Here is a 17,397-nt window from a genome sequence, read left to right as displayed (position 1 = left end):
CGGTCCCCTTGTCCCCCCCTTCTCACCCTCCTCGGTCCCCTTCTCGCCCTCCTCGGTCCCCTTGTCCCCCCCTTCTCGCCCTCCTCGGTCCCCTTCTCGCCCTCCTCGGTCCCCTTGTCCCCCCCTTCTCGCCCTCCTCGGTCCCCTTCTCGCCCTCCTCGGTTCCCTTCTTCCCCTTCTCAGTCCCCTTCTTGCCCCCCCCCAGCACATACTCAGGTCATACCCACCCAGGAGGCAGCCAGGCTCTGAGCTGGTCGAGGAAGGGCAGCCCCTGCCAGGGCAGCTGGCACCGGCTCACCGCAAACCCCGATGGCGATTTGGGGTTTGTTACCAGTCCCTCATGGTGGGATCTAGCTGGGGGCCAGTGGAGGATCGGGGGCATCTCTTTGATGAAGGAATTTCTTTAAAAGAGTGTTTCTGGGCCCCCTCCTTCCCCTGTTCCTCTCTCTTCCCCTGGAGAAACCCTCTGTGAGATGTGGTCCCTGCTCCTCTGTCCCGGCTGGGATTCCCCAGTGTGTCAGTGCAGCTCATGCCTCAGTGTTAACAGATCCCGAAACCTCGCTGCCCCTTTCCCCATGCAAAAGGAAACTGGGTCCCGCTCTCTCACCCAGGCTGTGCTACAGGGACTGTTCACAGGCGCGATCCCACTACTGATCAGCACAGGAGTTTTGACCTGCTCCGTCTCCGACCTGGGCCGGTTCACCCCTCCTTAGGCGACCTGGTGACCCCCGGCTCCCCCAGGACCACCATATCGATGCTGAACTTAGCGCGGACGCCCGCTCAGCACAGCTCGCTGCAGCCCAGAACCCCCAGGCTCAAGCCGTCCACCAGTTTCAGCCTCCCCGGCGCTTGGATTACAGGCACAAGCCACCGTGCCCAGCTGTTTTTCGGGCTTTTGCAGATTCCTCGACATCCATCTTGTGCGGGTTCTGCCTGGCCACACAGTGGCAGTGGGGAACTGAGAGAATGTCCCTGGGCTGCTTGTATTTTATGGTTAAAAACAGGTGGATGGATAGACAGGAAAGATTTCTGAGCACAAGCAGGTTTAAGCAGCTGAGAAAGCCCAGACTTCTCATTTTGAGCCAGAAGAGGCACATCACGATGCTCTACTTTCATTTTAAGCCAAGTGAGGTGCATCAGGGAGCTCCATCTCCAGAACAGCTCGGTACGCGTAATTTACTGAAGAGCAGATAAGAGGTGTCCCACTCCCTGCTTTGAAATACTCCTCCATAGAGAAAGGCTTCTTGATTCGCCAGTGTTTTCCTAAGAGTGTAAAGCTCAGAGCCGAGGACACAAATGAGCTGTGACAGTAAATACGCAATGGAGCAGACTAATGAGACACTCCTGGGAGCTGGAGCCCTCTCTCGGTCTGGAGCGGGCTGCCTAAGCCGGCAGTGTTTGAGGAATGCTTACTGACTCGCAGGTGTGCAGGGTCTCTGAGCCAGAAACACAATGGGAAATTCTGCTGCCTGTCATTTCCCATTTTAGTAGTTACAGCTATTGGGATCCCAAAGGTCTGGCTGGGTCCTGCACTATGGCCTTTCACTGCTGCAAGAAATCACAACGCACGCATCCAAAACATGAGCTCACCTGAGTGAGCAAGGCTGGGGCAGCATCTTCAGGTCGAACATCTGTGGGAGATGCTTTTGCCTTTTCCCCAGTGTTACTCGACCCTTTTGTGATGGCTCCCCAGCACAGACAGCTGACAAGCGCAGGGTCATGCCACGGAAAGATGCCAAAAGAGACTGGGTCCCGCTCTCTCGCCCAGGCTGTGCTACAGGGACTGTTCACAGGCGCCATCCCGCTACTGACCGGCACGGGAGTTTTGACCTGCTCCGTCTCCGACCTGGGCCGGTTCACCCCTCCTTAGGCGACCTGGTGACCCCCGGCTCCCCCAGGACCACCATATCGATGCCAGCCTTAGCGCGGACGCCCGCTCAGCACAGCTCGCTGCAGCCCAGAACCCCCAGGCTCAAGCCGTCCACCAGCCTCAGCCTCCCCGGCGCTTGGATTACAGGCACAAGCCACCGTGCCCGGCTGGCTGCAGCTCCTGCTGCCTCTGCTCTCCAGTGCTCCGGGACCAGCTCCTCCAGCCTCGCCGTGGCAGGCAGGAACTCAGGCAGCTGGATGCATTAATGCTTCAGCAACACTGTGGGAACACAGGGGAGAAGGAGCAGCGAATACAGGAAGCAAAATTTAGCTCTTCGAGTGAAGATTCAACACAACATCTTGCTTTAGAAAGGCCAAGTTAAGCTGGTGTAAGCCAAAAAATTAAGTCCGTGGTTGTTGTGGTTTAACCCCAGCCGGTAACTAAGCACCACGCAGCTGCTCACTCACTGCCCCCCGCACCCAGTGGGATGGGGGAGAGAATCGTGGAAAAAAAAAGGTAAAACTCATGGGTTGAGATAAAAACAGTTTAGTAGAACAGAAAGGAAGAAATTAATAATGATAATAACAACAATAATAAAATTACAATAATAATAAAAGGATTGGAATATACAAAACAAGTGATGCACAATGCAATTGCTCACCACTCACTGACCAATGCCCAGTTAGTTCCTGAGCTAGCCTCCCAGGCCAACCCCCCCCAGTTTATATACTGGTCATGACGTCACACGGTATGGAATACCCCTTTGGCTGGTTTGGGTCAGCTGCCCTGGCTGCATCCCCTCCCAACTTCTTGTGCCCCTCCAGCCTTCTTGCTGGTTGGGCATGAGAAGTTAAAAAATCCTTGACTTAGTCTAAACATTACTTAGCAACAACTGAAAACATCAGTGTGTTATCAACATTCTTCTCATACTGAACCCAAAACATAACACTGTACCAGCTGTAGGAAGAGAATTAACTCTATCCCAGCTGAAACCAGGGCAATGGTCCTGCTCTAGGATGTGTCCAGTGAGAGCTCAGAAGCATTTGCTGAAGAGAGTCTAAGAGGCAACCTACTTGCTGCAGTGAATACTTGCAGATGTAATAAGTGGTTTGATTCTCAGAGAAGGATATAAAAGTAACAAAAATGTAATGCAAGGAATAAAATGCAGGAGCTTCTTGCCTTTATCCATTCACTGCTGCAGTAGACAGCTGTCTAGAAATACTTTCACAGAGTATTTGAGATCTTCACTCTGTTCTGCCTCGCTCAGAGGCCTGTCCAAGAGACCTCCCCCAGACATCCCAGGAGAGTAACTGTGCAGCTAGCCGGGGCTGGGGATGCTGCAGGTCCCTCACCTCTTTCTGGCTCCACAGAGACCTGCAGCTGCAGGGAAAGCTTACAGCCAATGTGCTCAGATAGCCAAGGCAGCCTCTGGTCTAATCCAGAAGCGTAGACTGCACTGCCCCTTTCATAGCAGAGCGAGCCAAAGCTGATCCCAAACCATGCACTGCCATTGCCAAAATGGCCTTTTTTTTTTTCTTTCCCTCTCCAGATACACATTATTTCTTCAGACATGCTGAGCGCTAGCCTGGGGGATCTCTGGTGGCTGCGAACATGCACGGTAGAGCAGGGGTCCTCAGACTGTCGTGTCTATCCACGAAAGCCGTGCAGATCACCTCTGAGGGCAGCAACCACCCCTGATGAGAGCAAAACCAGCTGCCGAGATCGCAAACACTGCCGGAGAGCTGCACCAGCCCAGCCAGAGCCTCCTGCTGCTGCCTCCACCTCCACGGACCCCTCTCCAGGCTCTCCCCACCAAGGCTGCCGCTGATGCTGTGCAGCCAGCTTAGCCCTGACCAACGGGCTAAAGACACCAAAGGATGGTGTCTGTGTCTTTGCATTGCATTTCTTAAGTGCAGAGGTCAAGGCACGGGTGTACCTCTTGCCCAAGCACAGACGTGCCTCAGTTCCAGACGCGGACATACCTCCTTCTCAAGGCACAGGCACACCTCCTGCCCAAGGCCAGACCCACCAGCAGCCACTCTGGAGGTATCCGAGCATTTCTTCCAGACTGCCTGACCCAAGTTAGTGGAGCAAAGTCCAAGGCTTAAGTACGCACACAGCACTCCCATCTCAGAAAAGACAAACAAGGTCTCCCCCAGTGCTGCACAAGCCTGAAGTCCTTAAGGGTGTCAGGGCTGCATGGGAAAAAGAGACATCTTGTTCTGGGCTCCTATTATCTACTTAAGGAAGAGCTGTCAGTGACAGCTGGAGTTTTGGTTAAAGGCATTAGGATAATGACTTAGGGGTCATGGGCATGAGGAGATGTAGGCTTGGCATCCACAAACAGGGGAGAAAGGCAAGCCGCCTACACAGAAATAAAGCTTAACACAGGGCCAGGCATCCCCCTCCCATCTTCTTCCCCTACCAGTGACACAGGGACTTTTTCTTCCTGCCACAAATAGGCAAATTTTTCATCACACGAAAAAACATAGCAGGAGTGAATCAAGATAGCAGGGGCAACTGACACAGGGACTTCTTCTTCCTGCCACAAATAGGCAAATTTTTCATCGCATGAAAAAACATAGCAGGAGTGCATCAAGATAGCAGGGGCATGAAACTACCTATTTTGCCTGAGAAAAATCTGATGGGAACGAGTTTGACAGTCTGAGGAGGGACAAGGCACGGCCAGGATGCAGATAGAGAGTCCTGACAGTGGTGCTGGCCTGCTACCACAGGGCTGTGCCCTGATGTGGCTCCTGACCGCCAAAGCAACACCTGAAATAAAGAATGAGGCCACTCAGAGCTGGGAAGACCTCGGTTGCTCAGCTCTGAGCTCAGGGGCAGCTCTGTCCCGTGGTGCTCATCTGACAGCCGGTTGCTGCATCTTGCTCAGCGGGAGCAGCTGCTCCAGGCTCCTGCTGAGCTCCTCCACACGCAGGAGCTGCGGCTTTGTGCAAAGCGTTACGGGTAAGCCGGGCTCCAGCCTCCCAAAGAACTGGCTTTGGGATCCCACTGAGCTCCAAACCTCCGCCCCTCGTGAGGGCCAGGCAATGCTCGCACTGTGTCTGGAACCAGAGACCCTTTGGATGACAACTAAAACACACCTCACAGGAAAAAAGCCCTTGGAAACTGCCTGCAAAAAACCCTCTGCATTAGAGCGTGGATGCAGAATACAGCAGATTTCTGCTGGCCCGCAGCACTGACTGCAAAGTACCACCACCCTGAGCTTCTTCAGCATCCCCTTATCACTGCCCTGCTTAGCAAGACACCAGGATGGCTCAGAACATCTGGGCATCAGCAATGGCTTGGGGTCCAAGAACCTCAGGGTGCAGGTCTCCATGGGGTCAGACACAACATCTAGCTGACTCCTAAAGGTCACTGGTTTAGCTCCTGCTCTGCTGCCACTGGTAAATATGGAGTGTGAAAATGCAAAAATCAGAGAGGGGAGGAAAAGCCTCACAAATTATTTTTACTCTCGTTAAGGCTTCCTGATTTTTCAAGCCAGTGTTGTCATGGTGGTGATTCAAGATTTTGGGTATATAGAAATTTGGTCAGGCAGTATCCCCCACCTACATTTCCTCTGTCTGCTCCTGAAAATAACCTGTGAAGGGAGAAGCCAGCTTGTTTGCCAATAGTAACTGCAAAGGCATTTCGATGTACTTAGGATACAAAACAAACCCAAGCAGGCTGGAGGCCAAACTGCTTATCCTGCCGGGAGGCCACTTTGGAAGAGCTCTTCCCCACTTCCACAGGAGGCTGGAGGAATACCAGGGAGACCAGGACAGGGCTTTCTCCTGACAAGAACTGTGGGATTTCTAGTGATTCTTCAGGGTCCTCATTACACCATTTCAGCACACACACAGGCTAACAGAAATCTGCTGCAGTCAGAATACTCTGCAACACCCCCTTCCCACCTCCACTCCTTCCCTAATGCTGTTACATTAACCTTAAGGAAAGGGCCCAAGGATCTGTTTAATGCCATGCTGCCAGTGAAGCACGCACTGCCAGAGACTGCAGGTTTAGTTTCCTGGGCAAGCCCAGCTGTGGTCGCACAGACACGGGAATCGCAGGAAATAAAGCTGAGATGCCCATGGGGGACCATCGCCGTCACTCCCTGCCTCCGGGCCATTAAGGAATGATGAGCCATAAGTGAGCCACTCACTCATGGAAAGTGCTTCTCCAACCTGACTCACCCCAACAGAGGACACTTGGCCCATTGTATCAGCTATCTCGATGATAAGAAATCTACCAGTGGAATGCAATTGTACTATCAAGGATATAATTCGTTTTCACAACAGAAGAATTTATCTAACGTAGATACTAAACCCAAAGCATTACCATATTCCCCTTTCCTTCCTTGGAAAGCCACAAAGGTCTTTGAAGGATCAGTGCAACACAGTCTTTTCCCATCTCCCTCTGCCAGAAGAGGAGAGAAAAGTAAGCAAGATGAGCTACACCATATTAAAATAGGTTTGGTCTGATAATCCAAACTGATTGGGAAGGTAGTTATATTCAAAGAGATAAAAAAAAGGGGGGGGTATCAATCCATTTCCTTCAGGTTTGCTTATTCTGATGTGATGGCTATTATGTAAAGTTGAAGGTGTATCATTTTCATTCACCACTTTATTGTGACAGCGCTTGGATCGCTGGTGGAGGACGGAACATGCAAACACAGCCTTACAAAACAATAGATGCAAACCTTGGTACCTGCACCGCCCGTTAAGTTCCTTACAGAGAAAGAAAAGATAAGGAACAGGCTGCCCTGCAGCCAGGCCCAGATGAGTTATCAAAAGGTCCTACAGATATTTGCTATCTTTTTCCCCAGGCTTTAACCCATAATCACTTTATAACCATAATTGCTTTTTACTCTCTGGGCTGTAAATCCATACTGGCATACAACAGGCACTCCATCCAGTGACACATTGTCAGGCAGTGCTTACTTTTAAAATATTTAACTTCTGTAGGCTACCCAGTAACTCACTGGGTGTTGCCAAGGAACCGAGAAGGTTTTTAATTCTTAAGCAGGTATGTGAAACTGAACCCCTTCTGAGAGGTCACATTTTTCAGGTAATCTGGAACAAGTTTGGGTATTGTGAATGCTTTTGTTGGGTATTTGACCTTGAAAATCAACCACCAACGTAAGAACCCACACTGTATGGAGTATATATAGTGCCTAACCTGTACTTCTTTTCCCGAGGTGTGGTTACAGGGTGTAGATTTGTATCAACTTTCTGCAGGCTGAGCACTGAGATTAAGAGTCTATTTTGCTCAGATCATCACACTTCTTCATCTTTGATGACACATTTCCATCCCACAGTTACTTAAGTTGCCATCTTAAAAATAAGAACCTGTCTTTCAAAACATCTCACACTGGCACAAATTCACATTTTAAAGGCTTGTAACACAGGCCATGTTATCTCCTGGCTCTCCAAGGTAAGATGCAATGACTCTGCAGGGACACAGCAGTGGGGTTCCTCAGACAACAAAGCCTTTATTTGCTTTTCTAAGTTATGCCATTTACATTCTGCTTCCTGTTTACCGTCCTTTCTGTTCATTTATGGAAACTAGTATGACTCTACATGAAAATCTTTAAAAAGTAGGTGGTGCTCTCTCACCAGCTTCTCACTCATTCTCTGCAGGATTGGTAAATGTGAGCTACGAGGATTGACATGCAGAGAGTTTATTAATGACTAATTTGAGATCCTAAATATTGAAAGTGCTGAGTTCTCAAATGTCTTTTTGCTATATATCATCCTAAAGAGCAGTAATAATTACTTTAAAAACACATGCCAAACCATGTCAAATCTTCTTCTGGTGCACAGACCATATGGACAGAAAGTTTTCCTGAAGGGCAGGGAGGATCCTCACAAAGGCCAGCGCAGGTGAAAAAGCATTTGCCTGAGTGGATCCCATTTCTTTTGTATGGCACGTAGCTGCATCCCCACGTCCTCAATTGAGTTTTGGATTTCCTGTGTGAAGTAGTGCAGCGTATCGCTTCTCCTTGTCAGGTTTTTAGACTTGGATGATGGCAAGATCAACTTCGGGTGCTTTCAGCAGGTCACAGAGAGCCAGCTGAAGAATACAGTACCGTGCTCTATCTCGGGGCCGGTCCAAGCAGAAAAGCGCTGATCAGCAGCAGAGGCAGCAGTGGGAGAGCTCAGGGAGTTATCGGGGTGCCCAGCCTGTCCCCGCTCCAGCTGCCGACGGACAGGATATGCTGCTGCTAAAGGCTCAGGGACCTGTTGGGCAAAGGCAGTTGAAGAAAAGCTGGTGACCACAGCCTGGAGCAGCGTGGCTCATCTCGGCCACAGGACCACCCAGGGCAGGAGATGCACCAGGGAAGGAGCGGGCCCATGCTGGCTAAGGGGTAGTACAGATTGGAGCACCCTCTCGTTTGCTGATATCAAGCCCCGGCATGCAGGAACCCTGCGGGGAGAGGAGCAGCTCAGGAAATGGCACTGCCGCTTAGTCAGCGCAAGGCCCCGTTACGTGGAGATCGGCCCCTCAACCGCTCTAGTGCAAAAGCAGCTGCAATCTCCTTGAAAGCAACTCCCCGCCCTGGCATGCATGCAAGTATTTCACAGGTCCCATCACTTCCAGTTCACCAGGAGGGAAAGGAGAGAAGGAGCTCAGGAAAAACAGAAGAGCCCAGCTGTTTGCCAAGTAAAATGGGCAACGCCAAGCCCCATCTGCAGAGAGTCCCCAAGGCTGAGGGACAATGCAGTCACCAACAAACCTAAAAAAGCCATGATTCAAGGAGACCCAAGGAACAGTACATCTGGGTCCAAAACAGAGGGAGAGGGTAACAGAAAAGGCACTTCCCCACTCCGCAGTTACTCATTTCGATTTGTGCCTCGCGGTACCCACCGGTGGGTGGCACGGCACCGCAGCACAGCCATCCCCTCCCACAGCCCAGACAGACGAGCGTCCCAGACACCATCCAGTGTTTCACTGGTTGTGCTGGCTGCCAGGCGCTGACATACTTAATGCCCGAGATCCATGTTCCTCAACTGGTGGATTGTGGGAGAAAGAAGATTAATACTCTCAGCTATTAAAACGAAAAGCAGAAAAACTTCACGTACGGTCGCGCCCTCCCCTTAATGCTTTATGCAGTCAGAACAAAAACGCTAACAAGGCAGTCATTTCCTGAAACCAGAAAATGCTGCTCTGAGGCCAGCGGGTAGTGCAATCGATGCCTGCACATGAAAAAAGGCAGTACTTTAAAGCTCCTGACATCTCCTTTCCCAACTATTTTGGTCAAAACCCATGGTCTCGTACTACTGCTGTCTAATTTAATAAACTGCCGCTTGTGTTCACCAGCATGAAAATGGTCACACGGAACAGAGCCAAGTAGAAACCCACTAATGTCCACATCCTGACATTAATTTTAGCCCTGCTCGGCAGTAAACTATTTAGATAAATTTCCCGTGCTATGGAGAGGAGACTGAACTGGCTGTATCCGGCAGGATCACTAGGGCTTGCTGTAAATCCCACACCAGTACAGTACTTAGTATTATCTCCTGCTTGAAACACGAGAGTATGAACTCTGGCACTGCCTGATGCATGCAGGGACACTCATGAGCCCTGGTGTCAGCAGACCATACCCCTGGCGCAGCCTGCACGCGCTCATTAGGAGAGGCCACGGATGGTATGTTTTCCTTGGCATCCTCCCTCTTTGCTCGCTGCATGAAAGAGCAAGGCTTCCTTGGAAACTCTTCACTGTCATCCACTTAATAATTCTGTAGTCTAGGAAATCTCCCTTTCTTCTAGACTTTAAGGACACCAAACAATTTCCCTTTTGCTGTTTCCAAGGGGGATTGCTTTGCACGTGCCACATAATTGCAAAAACGTCTGCCATAAAAATTAACTCAAAATTTGGTATTTTTGAAGGGATAGAAGGACACGGTGAAGTCAGTCTTACACAATCCCAAATGAAAGCACCCCTGTGCTCTCCAAGAGCAGTACAGTCTGGGTGATCACATCACCTGGCCTCCCTGAAGGCCGACCCTAAAGTCACTACAGCACATTTTGCTGGTTTTGTGTTCTGGATGCTGCTCCCCACGTCTGCTCCATCAGCTCAGAAGCAACTACCAACACAGGCTTGCTTTCCCCTTGCCTTCCTCCCCACAGGCCCTGGCAGCAGCAATTGGGTGGGCAGCCCCCTGCTCCAGCATGCCAGGCACAGAGGACCAGCCTTGTACTGCTTATGTGTACTGGCCTCGCTGGCACGTCACCAGGAGCGCGGGGTTGCGCCATATCGCGCCTGTGAAACCGGCCAAACGTGTGTCTGCGATGTATGTGCGGAGGGTGCTGCTCTGCGTCACGCGGGGCGTGCTGGGGCACTGCTCCCGGGGAAGGGAGGAGGAGGGAAGGACTGTGGCCAGGTACGTGATCACTGCGTTTCCCGAGTGGCTGGCCACAGCTTGAATTTCACTGATCTGAATTATAGGGAGTGACCCAAAACAAGGAGCCATAAACCCGATGACACTACACATCGTCGAATCACAGGATGGTTTGAGATGGAAGGGGCCTTTAAAGGTCATCTCGTCCAACCCCCCTGCCATGGGCAGGGACATCTTCAACTAGACCAGATCGCTCGGAGCCCCGTCCAACCTGACCCCGAATGTTTCCAGGGATGGATCATCTACCACTTCTCTGGGCAACCTGTGCCAGCATCCCACCACCCCCATTGTAAAAAAAAAAAAACAAATCCCCCAGCATCCTAAGAGAGGGGTTTAGTTTTACACAGGGGAGGCACTTTTCAGAGGGCTCTGGTGAGGGCCCACCCCAGCAGGTCACAGGTATGGTGGTAGGACTGCTCAAAGTTACTTCCCCACCCAGGTCCCCAGCTCCTCCTGCGCTCCCCCCGCCAACCGCCCTACGCTTCTTCATCATCGCACTGCCCCGAGGGTCACTCAGGACCTAATACACCGCCAAGCCCACAGCATCACTCAGACCAGGCGAGAAGGGCCCTCCTCGGCGCAGTGCAACCCTGGGCTGGGTTCCAGCTCCTTCCTGAGGCCGACACCCTCCACCCGTGGGCAGGCAGGGAGCCAAGGCCTCACGGCCTGGCCGGACACGCCATCTGGGACACCACGGGAGGCAGGCAGCTGGAGGACACCGCAGGGGATCGCTTAGGCCGGCACCGCACCCCGTACGCTTCCACACCTGAAAGCGCTGGGGCGTAAACCCTCAGAGCTCAGGCTGTCCCCACAGACACACCCGGCCCTGTCAGCCTTCTCTCCCCCCCACACACACACAGGGCCCCACGGACACCAGTGGGTGGCTGTCAAGTCACCAGTGGCCGCCCTCTGGTCCCGAGCCCAACGCCGGCCGGCGGGGCCGACCCGCCTGAGGGGACATGGGCCGGCGGGGGCCGTCCCACGGGCGGCGGCCTAACGGCTCCGCCGACCGCCCACCGGGGCGCCGCCTGGCCCTTTAAGACGCGCCCCCGCCGTCCTCCGTTACGTTTCTGCTGACGTGTGATCGCGTGGCGCCTCTCCCCACCCAGGCCCACCCGCCCACCGGCGCCCCGCCACCGCGCACGCATGCGCAGTCCCGGCCTCAGGCACCCGGCCCCGCCCCAGCGGCGCCTCCCCGGGCGAATGAGAGGGACGCCCCCGCCCTTCCGTTCCCCGGCCGCGCTTGTCCGCGCATGCTCCTTTCCAGGCGGGAGGGGCGGGGCTCCGTCCGCCGCCGCCACCGCGCAGGCGCAGCCCCCCTGCGGAGCCCGCGCGGGAAGCGGGATGGCGCGCACTAGAGGGCACCCAGCTCACCCCCCCCCCGCTTCCTTCCCCGCCCTCTACGGCGCGCGCATGCGCGGAAGGGGGCGGGGAGCGGCGGCGGGTGGCGCCGTTGAGCGGCCCGGCGGGGCGGGGCGGGGCGGGGCGGAGCTGCGCGCAGGCGCGGTGGCGGCGGAGGGGAAGTGAGGCGGGCTGGCGTCGGCGCCTTTTCCGGCGAGTGCTGGCTGAGGGAGCGGCGCGGAGCGGAGCCGGCCCCGAGCCCGCGGGCGGCCCTGAGGTAACGAACTGCCCGGCGGCTCTTCTCCCTTCCCCGCCCGCCCGCGCCTCCCTGTCTCACGTTCTCTCCGTCCCTTTACAGGCAGGACGCGGAGCCGCCGCCGCCCCCTGAGCCGGCATCCATGAGCTGAGGCGCCGGGGCGGGAGCCAAGGCAGGAGCCGGGTGGAGCCGCCGCCGCCGCCTCAGAGGCCCCGGCGGAGGAGCGGAGCGCGGCGCGGCCCTTCTTCCCGCCGCGCCCGGGCCGCACCGCGCCGCCAGGCCTCTCCCCTCATCCCCGCCCCGCTTCTTCCGCAGCCGCCCCATGCGCGGCCGGCGCTGAGCCCCGCCTGCCCTTGCCCTGACACCCCCCCCCGTCCCGTCCCCGGTCCCCCCGTCCCTCCGCCGGGCCGGCCCCGCTCCGTTTCGGCCCCCGCCCCGCGCGGGCTGCTCGGGTGGGTCGGTGCTCGCCCTCCGCCCACCCACCCACACCCCCCCCCCCCCCCCCCGGAGGCGCCGGGCCCCTTGGATGCCGCCGAGATGGGCAAGGTGCTGTCCAAGATCTTCGGCAACAAGGAGATGCGGATCCTGATGCTGGGTCTGGACGCGGCTGGTAAAACCACCATCCTGTACAAACTGAAGCTGGGCCAGTCTGTCACCACCATCCCCACCGTGGGCTTCAACGTGGAGACGGTTACTTACAAAAACGTCAAGTTCAACGTGTGGGATGTCGGGGGCCAGGACAAGATCCGTCCCCTCTGGAGGCACTACTACACAGGCACGCAAGGGTTGATCTTTGTGGTGGACTGCGCCGATCGCGACCGCATCGACGAGGCCCGCCAGGAGCTCCACCGCATTATCAACGACAGGGAGATGCGGGACGCCATCATCCTCATCTTCGCCAACAAGCAGGACCTGCCTGATGCCATGAAACCCCATGAAATCCAGGAGAAACTGGGCCTGACCCGAATCAGGGATAGGAATTGGTACGTGCAGCCCTCCTGTGCTACTACAGGGGATGGACTCTATGAAGGGCTGACATGGTTAACATCCAATTATAAATCCTAATGAGAGAACAACTATTTAGTCTACAAAGAATTAAAGGAAAAAAAAAAAAAATAACCCACATGGCTTTCCGGAAGAATGATTCTCTACTGAAAAGTAAAACAAAAGCATCCATAGGATTATGATCACCTTTCTCCAGTTACCACCCTTTCCTTCTGCACACTTGACTGGATTCCTGTTTTAACTCTTCTTGCTTGGCGTTAGGATGCTCTAATCTCCGAATGTGACACGAACACAAGCACTAGATGCTATGGCAGACTTCCAGCAAACAGGGGAAAGACACATTGTAGACTTGCTAAGTAACTTTTTTTTTTTTTTTTCCTCTTGATAGCCCTTAAGATGGTTTGATTATTTTGGGGGATGGTTGGGGGAGGGGTACCGTTTTCAGTGTATGCTTTCTGGTTCTACTTTTTTTGATTATATTTTTTTTTTCTTCTATCACTTGCTGTAGATTGCTACTTTTTTGCATTCATGCAGAATATGTTGATAGGTCTACTTCATCTAGTAAACTGAAAATTATTGCTTAAAATCAAACTGCAGTCTGTCTTTTTATATTAAGGACTTTTTTTAAAGTTCTGTTAATCTGTAACTAAATAGTGACTCTCAGTCTGTCTTCATATCTCAGACTAATAATGAAACGAATTCTTGCCTACAGTGGCAGATAGTGAGAATACCATTGTAACATGTTCAAAGTGCATATCAGGCATAATGTTAACTAGGTAATGTAAGAACTGCTTTGAAATGTCAGCTGTGAAGTTCTGAACCATACATCATGCATGAGAAGGGATGCAAATAAGTTCCCCATACTACATAGCAACCATATAGCAAATAAAACATGAATGATGTAATAGTTCCAGGGTAGATACTGTTCAGTTTTCGTCTTGCATTGCAAACTTAAATGATGTTTAGCTGCAGTTTTTACTACTCGTGTCAGTCTCCGATTCAATGCAAGATAGGTTCCTTCCAGAAAACGCAGCAATAACGTGTAAGCGTTGCAACAAGTTTTACTTTAAGTCACAGATGTTTAGGCAAAAATCTAGCACTGACTTGCCTGTCTTGTGATCGAGACAAACTGCTTTCATCTCAAGACAGTTGAAGACATCTAAATCTTAAAAGGATTTCTCATTCTTTCTGACATGCATGTAGTGGAGAAAGGCATTTTGGTTTTTTTCTTTTCCATTTTGTAGACTTCCGAAGGGGCAAGTTCCGTGCTATGCTTTAATTGAGCTCGGTAATTCTGACGTCTCAATAATAGCCATTTTGTGGAAATCACTTATTGGTTTAGTTTTCCAAGACTCAACTGAACTCATGCAAGTAGTTGCAGTCTTCACCATCTGTCTCGGTGTAGCCGGTTGTTGCTGTAGTCCTGTAGGAAGGGAACTATGTTGGATGTCTGAAGCCCATTGAGTAACTACTAATGAGAGCGGGGAGGAGAGAGAGAGAGAGAGAGAGAGTATACGACTATGAATGTAAACTTCCATAATTAGTTCTTAAAGGGCAAGCAGCTCATTTGCCATATCACAGTTTGCAGATGTGACTGGCAAAAAAAAAAAAAAACAAAAAAAAAAACCAAACAACCCACCCAGAACAAGTATTAGTATAAAAACTCAATCAAGTATTAATGCTGGGTGCAAAAAATGTTAAAGCAGCTGGTTCTTATTCAGCCTTAAGGATTAACTTCAGATTTCCTCAAGGAGTTAAACTCGATTGGGGAATTCCAGGAATGTATGCTACAAAACCAGAAGAAAATGGCTTTTTTTTTTTTTTCTCTGTTTTCCAAGGATATGAGTTTTACATGAAATTGGGGGCATTACACTACATTTCTGCAGTGTTGACTCTGCATGCGAAGTACATTGTATATGGAGCTCTTACCAAAGACGTATGGGAAGATAAAAATACTGAATTCACTTCTGAAATTGAATGCTTTGGACCACTTAAAAGTTCCTTTAGAATATGGTTCCAAAAGACTTATCTTGATGTGGGTTGCAAATGGGACTGAATGAGTTCTTGATGCTAGAAGATAGAGCATTGATTGACTGTAAGCCTTTGTAAGTTAGAGTCTGCAAAAGCTTAATGTAGAGTAACTCTTTAAATCTCAGCTCTAAAGAAGAGGAGGTGAGATTTTTTTTTTTTTTTTCCACTCAAGGCTTTTTGCCATTGGAATATCATTGCTCTATTTTCTAGCTTTTTTTTTTTTTTTCCTGTTGATGTAACTTAACAAATAGTGTGGTGGTATTAAGACTAAAAATACAAGAATATGGTTACTGTTTTCTTCTGGAGCATAAATAAAATAGCCAAGCACAAAGTAAATGCCTAAACTGGAAAACTTGAAGCTCTATTAATGGTTCTTGAACTTTCTTAAATCTATTCTCAGTCAACATGAAAACTTCAATAACTTCATTTTTTGTCTAAGTTGATTTACTATGTTTTCTCTTCAAGTGCTGGGGCAGACTTCTTTGCTAGACTTTGCATTAAGTTGAATTCACAATTTTGTATTTCCTTAGTAACTTTGTTATTCTGTTTTTGTAGGTGAAAGGAAACTGGTTATGCTTCTGAATTTTTTTAATGTCTTGGGGGGGGGGGGGGAGAAAAAGTTACTGAAACGTGTGGCAGAGATGTCAAAAATAAATGGCCATTGCTACTGAACAAAATATAAAGGTTTCACTTTCAACACGTCCTTTATAGGTTGTAGCTGAACCTCACCACGAACTAGTGGCTATCGGGCAGTAAACACAGCCTGTAGGATAAAGTGGCAATCTGTAAGAAATCCTATGATTTAAAAACTAATCTGGAGTTTAAGTGCATCAATTTGTGTTCATGTGAATTTATGGAGTAAGTTTTGAATGGCGTTAATCGTGTCTGATAAGTGAATGAGTTTGTAGACTGTGATCTCCCTGACTAAAGTAAACAGGAATTTTGTGTTCTCAATATGGCTGTAGTGTTGGTAAAGAACTAATAAGCAGAAAATAAAGCAATTATACAGCGGAGCTCTCCTGGTATGTTACTTATATTTAATTATGAGAGAAACAGAAAGGGGCAATACGGTGCTGGAGTAGAGCATTCTGCCAGCATAAAGAGGTCTCTGTTCTGTATCTCACAGTTTTGAAAGCCTGTCTGTAATTCCTTTGAGACTTAGATTAGCGACTATTTTTATAAGTGGAAAGGATGATACTTCTTTAATATTCCCGCTTGCAGTTAGCAATCTTTAGCAAACTTTAGTGTCAAATTTATACTGCCTTGGTGCCAGCCCCACGTAACGTGGGAAGGTGACCAGCTCCGTGAGAGGGCTCAGAGGGACTGTCGCTCAGCAGGACGGTGCCGTGTTTCATGGAAGAAATGACTTGGTCGGAAAGGGAAGATCTTAGGGCAGCGTAGAAAACGCAGCGATGGACAAAAGGGTCGATGAGTGAATAGGGGTGCTTGTGGAACGACAGATGTGAAGCTGGGACGACTTTGGTGCCTGAATAGGACACGAGCGAGCCGATAAAAGGACTTGGGCAGGTGCAGCGGGGAATGCGTGGGGGGGCCGGGACCCGAGCAGCAGGCTGGGGTGCATGCAGCGGGCTACGGTTACTGCAGCAGCTGCCGTCCCGCGGGCCCGAGGAAAGGCAGCGATGTTACGGGAACCACCCACAGATCCCAGCCTGAAGCTGGGCTGTCGGGCTGCTCGGACTGGGGCTTTGCTGAGAGAGGGGACAGTGGAGGTTTTGAGGTAGCTCCCAGCACCCACAGCTGCAGGTGTGAGGCCAGGCGTCAGCCGCTCGGAGCTGTCTCCTTGTTGCAAAGCTTTTGGGAATCACCAGGAAACATTATTCAGCCAGGTGGGAGTACCTGGGTGCAGGGGCTGTGGGCCCACCGCAGCTGCAATCCTCCGCAAAACCTTTTTCTTCCAGGGTATTTAGGCTAGGCTCTATCTACCTGAATGTCAGTTAAGGGTGTGGCTGTGTAAATGAACTTACTCTGACTTTAATTAAACTACTTGGAGTTGGGAGACCAGGCTCCAAAAGAGTAAACTCATGTTTCTTTCATTGTAGTAGTTAGTCATTTTTCAAAATGTCAGCACTTATCGTTTTAAATCGGACCTTTGTTACAGCAGCGGTTAGCGTGATGCCTGAGAGCACCCTTCCCGAATCGCACCGTGACTCACTCTTCAGCAGGGCTTTTTTCCCTGGTCATAGGGCCGTGGTCCTCATGGACAGGGTTCGGAAAAAATGTGCCTGCCATCCCTAATTGGAAATTAACCCTGCTAATATGATAGTCCTCCCAAAGGAACATCTCTCGGTTTAAAAAAAATTAATTGCATCGTCAAAACAGCTGGCCGCAAGATCTGTGATAGCCGGTCGCTTTGCTGATGGACCTGAGCGTTATTTCCCTTGTCGCTGGGAACGGGACAAGCGACCGCTGGGACTGGAGAACTTGCTGGGGAGTGTGGAAGCAGCCTTGGTGTGGGCACCGTGACTCAGACT

At 51.1% G+C, this 17,397-nt stretch overlaps 1 protein-coding gene across 1 annotated transcript; it reads left to right on the top strand.

Annotated features, from left to right (window-relative positions):
- The first annotated feature begins 11,757 nt into the window (after nt 1-11,757).
- On the top strand, nt 11,758-15,918 carry ARF6 (ADP ribosylation factor 6). Its single transcript, XM_052783678.1, has 2 exons — nt 11,758-11,890; nt 11,972-15,918. The coding sequence occupies exon 2, from the start codon at nt 12,407-12,409 to the stop codon at nt 12,932-12,934; it is 528 nt and encodes a 175-aa protein (XP_052639638.1). The 5' UTR covers nt 11,758-11,890; nt 11,972-12,406; the 3' UTR covers nt 12,935-15,918.
- The last annotated feature ends 1,479 nt before the right edge of the window (nt 15,919-17,397 follow it).

Source organism: Harpia harpyja, chromosome 3, assembly GCF_026419915.1.
Source record: "Harpia harpyja isolate bHarHar1 chromosome 3, bHarHar1 primary haplotype, whole genome shotgun sequence".
In the NCBI taxonomy this organism is placed as follows: Eukaryota; Metazoa; Chordata; class Aves; order Accipitriformes; family Accipitridae; genus Harpia; species Harpia harpyja.
This window is presented reverse-complemented; position numbering and strand designations above follow the sequence as displayed.